General features: G+C 30.5%; 2 protein-coding genes across 2 annotated transcripts in view; one reads left to right on the forward strand and one right to left on the reverse strand.

Annotated features, from left to right (window-relative positions):
• LOC119831045 (elongation of very long chain fatty acids protein 7-like) overlaps positions 1-9,709 on the forward strand; it is a 28,583-nt gene that overhangs the window by 2,000 nt on the left and 16,874 nt on the right. The gene's annotated exons all lie outside the window — the stretch shown is intronic.
• The window catches only part of LOC119831257 (eukaryotic translation initiation factor 2 subunit 3-like), a 1,782-nt gene continuing 1,672 nt past the window's right edge, over positions 9,600-9,709 (reverse strand). The window contains exon 3 of the mRNA XM_038354551.1: positions 9,600-9,707. Within this exon, the coding sequence (XP_038210479.1) occupies positions 9,600-9,707 (108 nt within the window). The remainder of the gene's footprint in view (positions 9,708-9,709) is intronic.

Consider the following 9,709-nt stretch of genomic DNA (forward strand, 5'->3'; position numbering starts at 1 on the left):
ACAGATTCGAAATTCAAATGTAATATTTTTTTATAATTAAGTGTAACAGTATTTATGGCCAGACTAAGTATAAATCAAAGCGCATATTTGAGTTTACGTTGGTTTATAATAAAGGTTTCTTTTGGCATTATCCAAGTGTAAATAGTATGTTATTTTTCCAGTAAATAATGTTTAAATTGTTTTATGTTCTTAATTAATTAAGTTATTCAGAAATTTACAACCTCCAACAATCAACTTCAATTCAAGAAAACGGGAAAAAACGTGTGAGCTTTGTGTGTGAGCTTTAATACCCTTTGAATAGTACAGTTTCAGAAATACAATTCTATTATTTCGTATGATATCCTCTGGGGTTCAAACGCTTGTAAAAACAATATTTATCTTTTATTGCACTTCGTAGATTCAAGTTATATGAAAAGCAACCTTTATTATTGGTTACTAGTTATTTCCAATTGAATATTATGTTTGACAGCTAAAAGACGAGTATTTTACTAAAAAGAATAGTAATTGCCTTTGCAATACTGACATTCAATTTTTTTATTTTATCACATTCGCTATATTTCTAATACGAGCTTAATGCTTACTTGGCTTACCAGTGGTAATGGTAAACGGTAAAACTATGATATAACGATTCTAGTGTATCTAGTCTTCTAAGAATTTTAATTGAATATATAAATGTGTGAGTTTGTTTAAATTTCAGTTTGCTTGAAATAAAAGTTCCTACTCAGAATCATAAAAAGATAATCCTGGTTCAAATTTGGGAGTCAGGGTTTCCATTGAGTTCAAATGTTTGTTCACTTTTTTATAATTTAAAACTTTTTTAATTTATTGTCTTCTTTTGACATAACTTAGAACATCGGTCGCTAAAGTAATATTTTTAAAGAACCTCGCATAAAGCATCAGTCCATTAAAGAAAAAAACCAATAATTATTACAATGCAAAATATTTTAAGTATACGAATAACAATCGTGTGAACTGTGAACGAATACGTTTTGTTAACATTTATAGTAGGTAGTCGTTTATGAATAATTCTTGGCAAATATAATCATCACTTTAAACATCAGGTTTTATAATTCTCAGATATTCAGATCTAAAACCCGAGCATCTACTATTTATCATACTAGCTGTTAAACGCCGCTGCACCCGCGTGGTCAAGAGAGATTAACAAAGAATGTATCGAAATATGCATAATCAAGAATCATTCAATAGAAGATGTAATGTCTTATCACGGTAAAAAGTAGCTTATGCTACTTAATAATTTGCTTTAATGCGCTGTGAATAAAAGACAAACAAACAAACAAAAACATAATAGCATAAGTAACGATCAAAAAAATTACCAACCACTAGTTTACTACACGGTGTTTTGAATCTGAAAAGAAAATAATTTTTGAAAGTGATCATTCTTAATGTAATTAATCATATTTATTATTTAATAACATATCCTTAAACCAACAATATTAATGAGATTAATATAATATATAAATTCACTATTAGAATATGTAGTGAGTTCAATGCTCTGTACGCATCTCATTCTAAATTCTTAGATATTTATTTTGATTCTAATTCAATCTTCTGTAAAAAATATTATAAGCTATATTAACCATAACAACGTTAAGATATTAAATAAAAATAATAATTGTTTGCTTAGTGAAAGAACGTGTTAATATTTTAGTACCTTCTAAGCTTCTAGTGTAATTATTATTTATGACTAGCTGTTCGCCCCGGTTTCACCCGTGGTACATATATAACCTATGTCACTCAGCGTAATTGCAACTTCTTAATGGTGAAAGAATTTTATTTTAATCGGTCCAGCCCTTCACGCGTGATGGCATCACCAAAGGAAATAGAGATTCATTTTTATATACATACGTGACATAAAAACGAATTGTCCCTACCTTTACTTAGTAGATAAATCTTTACATATATAGATTTAAGATTATCAGACTTTTTGTGTATTTATTGTTATAAATAAAGATTGCTTCTATAGAGCTGTCACTGGGCTCTGCTACGCACAAGTTCTTACGGAAAAACATTTGCAAAATTCGTCCTCCACTTGTAGGTTTGCGTATTGCGTACAGACGTGAGTGACCGGCCGTAAAAAGTTTGTCATTTAAACGCTTAGGTACATTTATTATGAATTGCTTTTAAAAACCACGCAGTTTACAAAAACATTAATATATTTTTTTTTTTTGTTATGACTATGACATATTCATTTCATATATTCAATTCCTTACCTTTTAATTTATTTCTTTTTTTATCTAAAACAAATGTTCGAGTAGATTCGTATATACAATACAGCTATAATAAAGCTTAGTGTGCTATCAATATATAAAATAACTCCTAATATTATAAATGCCAAAGTAACTCAATCCGTCTGCCAGGCTATATCTGTCTTCTTCACGCCTAAACCGATTAAATGAAATTGGGTATAGATATAGGTTGGAACGAGAAAGGACAAAGCATAGTTTTTATCTGGAAAATTCCACCGAAACTGCATCTATACGGGGATAATCACGGGACTGTTTATCATTTTCCATTGGCTACGCGCACGAAGCCGCGTTCGGAAACCTAGTAGGATATAATCGAAAATCCTTTTAAAAATTGTTAAGTGTATTTGTTAGTTTTCCCCTCCGTCGCACTGAGCGATTTTGTCTGGAGACTGAAGTGTCGATATAGACTGCTTTTTAACGCGGTGAAACATTTAATTCTAATTAATGCGAAATTCTTTGACCACGCGGACGAAGCCGCGGGCGCCCGCGGGTAACAGTAACAGATAACAGTAATAATAAATTCATGACTGATATTTGTAGGCAAAGTAAAAATTAGCACCAATGCGATAATGGTATCTTTAGAAAGAACAAAGAGGTCACTTAACGCTTTTATTTCTAAAAATCATGTTATAAAATAAGCATTTCAGGTTATCGTCCTTATTCAGTTGACCGTTTTAGTTCACTAATTAATACTAGATTTTTGTGGTCTTATGTGGAGGTCGTTAATATTATGATAGAGAGAGCTTTAGTTTGATAATAGTCTATCAAAAAAAAGTTGAAGGATGAATTGAATTTGCGTTATTTCGTAATATACAAATTTAAATTAGAAATTAAATATGGATTATTTATAAAGAAAATAAAAAAATCTTAATCTAAAAAAAATTTTACAAATTATTCAGACTAATTTATGGGTAAATATTAATTTGATCAATGCTTCACTGTCCAAATTATATTTATTACTTAACGGTATCCCATGAAACAAAAAATTGGCATGTAATTATGTTTTTAGCATTAAAGATGTTAAAAATTTTAACAAACAGGTATGTGAACCTTTTTGTTGCATTTATTTAACGAGTGATTTTTGAATTTAACCGCTATGGAATAATTATTATTCGAACAGCATACATAGACATATAATACAAAATAGCATTGATCAAATTATTATTTATTCATTGATTTCAATATTTAGGATTTGCCATAAAATCGAGGAAATAACATTTAGATTTTTAATTTAGAACAATTATTTCTTATATTTCTCTAATCCAGATACCGTTTATACGAAATTCAATTATTTCCACAAATAAAAAACAATCATGCATATATTTAAAAATCTGTTATATACTCTTCCTGTTCCCGGATTCCATAAAGCTATTTCAAAATTTTCTACACTTATTTAAATACAAGCTACTGTTTAATTATTAATGCATCGTCATTATAATATCTAACTTCTGTTACGCATAAGCATTCCTAAATTACTGTCATTACCCACTATTATTACAAAGTTAACATAAAAATACGTGTATAAACGAGAGTTTTGTTTTATACAAATAGTATATTGACATAGAAATCAAAGTATATTACTAGTCCCGCTTATATTAAGCCTTAGACCCCATTCCTCGATTATGCATGTAGCTGTTATTTTATAAAATTAATTTTAAATTAATCTTTAGGGAGTCTACAATGTATTAACGTTAAGTTACCTGTATAAAATAATTACGATGGTAATTAATTTGTGCAATGGCCATTTTTTAACTGACAATTTGGATAAATTATCATAAACAGGAAATATAAAGCTTTAATTTTGTAATGAAATAAAGAAACTGGTGACCGTATCTAAATATTTAACAAAAATGAACATTAATTCATAACAATTTTGATCAAAAAACAGACATGCAGAGTCGAACAGTGGCATCTTAAGCAATATGGTGAAAACATATAAAAACAAGTTATTAACAATGATTGGCTTCTAGGATTTTGCAGTCATCTTGTGTATGTGTTATTATGTCAAGTGTCAACCAATTACTAGTCGATTAGGACGGCTCATTCTCCTGTTAACTTTTGAATAAGTCTTGATACAGTTATATATTAATTTAAATTATAATGAAACAATAGCATTGTATATTTTAACTTGGAACACAATGATAAATAAATAATTACAATCATTTATTTTACTGTCAAGAAATCGAATCCCTTTTATTTTCCCTCGTGATAAAAATTTTTCTATTCTTTAAAAATTTCTCATTTATAAAGCATTTCAATGTTATAAAACTAAAAATTAAATAATCATTCTTTCTTTTATTAAATACGTTACCTCGTACCTATTATGCCATCTTTCTAGATCATTCGACACAGAGAATTTCTATACTGAAAGAAATAAATAAATAACATAATAAAAAACATACCTAAAAAAAAATTAACATAAATAAATAACATACCTGTAAATAACATAATGATCACAAGTAACGAAAAGTCATGTTGGTGGTGTTTAAAACTGTATGCTTGGTCCATCATTGTACGCCGCCATCATTGTAGATTGTAATTAATTAATTAAAAGTCAAAGTCATTGAATTAAACACTGTTTCAAATGCAATGTTTCTGTTTGCAATTGAATAGATATAGCATATACTTTGCGAGTTGTATGAAAGTGGTTTTACTTTCCAAGGCTCGCATCCGATGATTCCGGGTTTGTAGGCCAAAGGGCATGAGGTTACGCAAAAGTTCTCGAAATGCTGTGACATTTCCGTAACAAACGTTTTTAAACAATAATGTACTTGAAATATAAATGGGAAAGTGTCTGATATCTTCCGCTGACGCATAGTCGACGTCTTACTTCAAAAATTCTTGTTGGTGCAAAAATGTTTTTTTTACGTCTTCCGGCGTAATATAAAATCATATTAAAATTATTATTTAAAGAGCATTCATGATTTATATATAACATTTTTAGTAGCTCGCCCCGCCCCCACCCGGGTATACATAATTGGAAGTTATAAAATGTTTAACACTTACATAATCAAGGTAATATAGATCAAATATTACATTTTATTGTTTGTCTTTCAAGAAACAAACGATAGGTACACGTTTCGAAATGTAAGAAACGTACACTAAAAAACTGATACATATACGAGTGTAATACGACAATTAACATAGTGTACGCCCTACATACAATAGTACAATGCCGTAGTTAAAGCCGAGTCCGTCTGGAACATGCGCGCAGCAGCCCCCGAATAGTGTCCCGAGCTACTAACAACATGACGTATGTCGCTCGGGCTCGTTTCTCCTGGCTCCCGCACGATCTATTTCAACAACTTCATTGAACGATTGTATGAATTATTAGACTGTGGCACTACTTGTCCGGCTTGTCACTTCCTGAACACTCTGACGTAACTAGATCCGTTCACTTCTTGTATACCCAACCGTACATTTTGTTATAAATAGCTCTCAAATTACATCTACTTGTAATAATCATAACATATTTCGTAACATCATTTCAAACAACAGAGGCGGAAATGTACAATTACCAGCAAATCTATCAAGCGAGACAACTATCTCGCTAAACTAAAATCCTCTCTAAAGATCGGTACATAAAAATTATATAATTTGACACCTACATTTATATACATAATGTTATCCAGTCTGATATTATATCGTAGACTATTATTATGCCCTAAAGTTATAAAAACGACCTGTAAAGTAGTAAAGAATAAACACAAAGAGCTCATTTTTTATCATAGTACTAGGCTTAAACTACCTTCTCTTTTTCTATGCGTCTACGTCTTTTTCTATATGTCTGTCCGGTAAATTTTCAAAACAGTTGAATGGATATAATTTGTTTCTGCACTTATACTTGACGATGTAACCCGTAAGAATTAACATTTTAGCTCATAAAACGCTGAACGCGGACCTCGGCTAGTAGATTGATATGAACGTTATTCAGTCCCTTTATTTTCAAAATAAGTGAGAAAGTAATTATCATTTATAAAGACAAATAAAAGTTAAGCTAATTTATAAGTATTAAAAGGCAATGAGAACGTTTTAAATACCCATTCTACAGTACTCTATATCCAAGTCCGTATAACCGTGTATAGCATTTAATTGTAAATGCCGTTAAAAAAATCTGTTGTAAAAATAAAAGCCTTCACTATCAGTATATTATAATTATATATTCAGTTAATGTCTACTGATATCATTATTTTTGTAAGTCGTAGTTTAATTCTTTCATAATTTGTACGTATTCTTAAAAATACAAAATGCATTGTCCTGTTATTGCATTCAATTATGAATAAAGGCTCAACTTCAGAAATGACTCGTACGGTTCATTAATTTAAGAAAGTGAAATTTTGTATTGCCGCCAATTGTGTTGCCTGACGAATAGTTGAACAGTTTGTTTTGTTTAAATCTCATTGCATCAAAATTGCTCTGACCCACTGGCCTACTCTACACTACGGAATTCGGAACTATTTTCGTTACCATAACCAACCTGTATCTCAGCTTCTACATCATAACGCGATGAATAGATACTATCTATTCTTAGATACTATTATTAGTTACGGTTGTTATTTTTACGTAGGTACCTATTATAAAAGTTATTTTCGTAGAGTAACAAAATTTTAATTCACGATGTTCGAAAGTACAACGGTAATTATCTTAAGAAAATTCTACGGTTATTGCATAAGCGTTCGATGGAGTAATAACTTTTTTATGATTCAATTTACGTTGGATATGAAACAAACAGTTTAAAATTTAATAAAAATGCTTAAAATATATTCTGCATGATACCTAAACACTTAAAGTAGGAACGCTTTATTGCATTAATTGCCTAGGAAATGAAACCTTCCTTATATTTAAGTTTGCTCTTCCGTACTCTTGTTACCATTAAACCAGAATTCAGCACTCACACCTACGTCAGCATTTTATTGCAACATTTTTCCGATATCACATTTCGGTTATAGAGAGGCAATAAAACCGGTTCGAAAAAGCCCCTCTCATGGAAATTTCGCGAACATTTATCGAAAACATAGTATCGGTAAATAAAATATTGCTGTTAGCTCTTATAGTATATATAACAAAATATGGTATAATAAAAATGAGAAAACTTAAAAGAATAATAAAAATAAGAAAAATTAAATACACAAGAATACAAGAAATGTTACTTCTCTATTAGTTGAGGGAAGTAACCTTTTAGTAAAACTTCAGTTTTGCCATATGAACTCGAATCCAAATGTCACATCCACGTGAAGAAAGTGGGGAAAGGTTGTATTAAATGCTAATTGCATTTAATGTCAGGGGCATAGCACAAGGGCCAATATAAAATTCATTATTGAATAAAATTCGGAAATAATCTTCTATATTTATAAGCTGATGAACACTTAAAAGGTTATTTACATCTTTACAATAGATATAATTTTTAGCGTTCAAATAAATAAACAAACTCTTCATCCTTATAAAAATATAGTTTAGATATAATAAAAAAAGTAACAACGCCTTCAATTTGAATTTCATCACTTGGTATCATTGTCTAATGTTATGTGGAGAAACAGTCTGCCCTTAATGTCTATTACAGCATACAACGTTACATAATTAGTATACCAGAGCCGCGGTGATACGATTAAAATAACATTTTTACACGTGTATCAACTCGGACGAAATGAATTTCATAATTATTCGTAAACAGTGTTCTAAGCGCAAACCAACAATTAAAATCAATGTCGAAACAACACGAACTTCCACATATCTTAGATATCACTTCAACAACTAAAGCTATTTAAATAAGAGTCACTATTGTATAAATGTCCTATGCAGATAAGTTCTTTAGAAACAGTTTGGTACAAGACCTTAAGGTGATCTTCAACACGTTGTATTGTTTTTCCTGTTTTCTACGTAAAACACAATTACAGGATTAAACGATCTAGACTGTTATGCTTTCGGTTACCCTTGATTATACTAGATGACCTAGGGAAGCGTATCATTTTAATTATCATAAATGGTAATATCTATAAAGCCTCTGATATAAAACAAAAGGTTTATGATCTGAGGATGAAGCAATCCAAAACGTCTAAACGTTTTATATAAACTTAAATGTTATGTGAAACGGTCAAACCAAGAATTGTGAAAGCATATTAATATTAACGCATCGCACCACTCAAAAGGCAGCTGTGTACTTCGTAAATCATCTTTAACCTACATCTGTCCTATAGACCTATTTTTTTAAATTGAAATTTAAGAAATCTTTGTATTTTTTAATAACTTATAGTATAACTAGATAAGTCATAATATGTTTATATTCGGGTCCCAATCAATTTTGTTATTATTTAAATTCTTAGAACATAACTATTATTATGTGTTTCACCGTATGGTACACTTTACTACAGTTTCTTAAGGATTCTTACAAAACCTCATATACTAAGATCTATCAGGACATTTCCCTAATTCACAAAAATAGAATGTGAAAACATTATATTTTGTATTTAATTCAAAAAAGTATATGTAAAAAATAATAACCAATAACGTTTAAAAGTTATATATAACTCTATTAAGAGAGTAACAATAAGCAAGCATGCACTTCCTTCAAATGACTTCTTACCTTAACTATAACTTTATATTATCCATATTATCTATTCATCCGTAGTATTGCTTTTGTTTTCTGTGTACTTGCACCTAATCTTCAAGACAATGACCTTTCTAGTTTTTAATGAACGCGTGTGGTTGTACCACAAATTTATTGTTTATTTGAAAGTGGGCTACACCAGCGAAAGTGCTCACGTGTAAATCCACGCTTTATGATTTCCGCTCGAAAACGCAGTTTATGTTATGTTTTTAGTCTATGGAAATTTTTATTTCGTTTGCAACCATTAAAGCGCATAATTATACGCTTTAGCATGCTTTTGAAACTAAATCCCTACTAATATTATAAATGCGAAAGTAACTCTGTCTGTCTGTCTGTCTGTTACGCTTTCACGCCTAAACCACTGATTCGATTTTGATAAAATTTGGTATGAAGATAGAACTGAACTTGGGAAAGGACATAGGATACTTTTTATCGCGAAAAAAGGGTAGAAAGGGTTGAAAGAGGGGATGAAAGTTTGTATGAAAGTTCGTTATTGTCAAACCGATTTTGTATGACTTGGTATGAAGATGGAGCTAAACGTGGGAAATAACAAACCATACTTTTTAATGCGAAGAAAATACTCCTTACCATGTCGCGCGATATAAGCGAATTCTACGCGGGCGAAGCCGCGGGCGAAAAGCTAGTGATTAATATTATTAACATATAGGATTATAAACACATTCTGTTAAACCTTAGTTTTAATTCGCTTAGCTTCAAAAAATGACCATTCATACATTTTGTAACTCTTTAACAATTACGTGGCCACATAGCTCGCAGGACGGATGCTCGTTGGGGTATACAGGTCCTAGAATGGCGACCACGAACCGGCCGGCGCGCT

The sequence above is a fragment of the Zerene cesonia genome, chromosome 13 (assembly GCF_012273895.1).
Source record: "Zerene cesonia ecotype Mississippi chromosome 13, Zerene_cesonia_1.1, whole genome shotgun sequence".
NCBI classification, from domain to species: Eukaryota; Metazoa; Arthropoda; class Insecta; order Lepidoptera; family Pieridae; genus Zerene; species Zerene cesonia.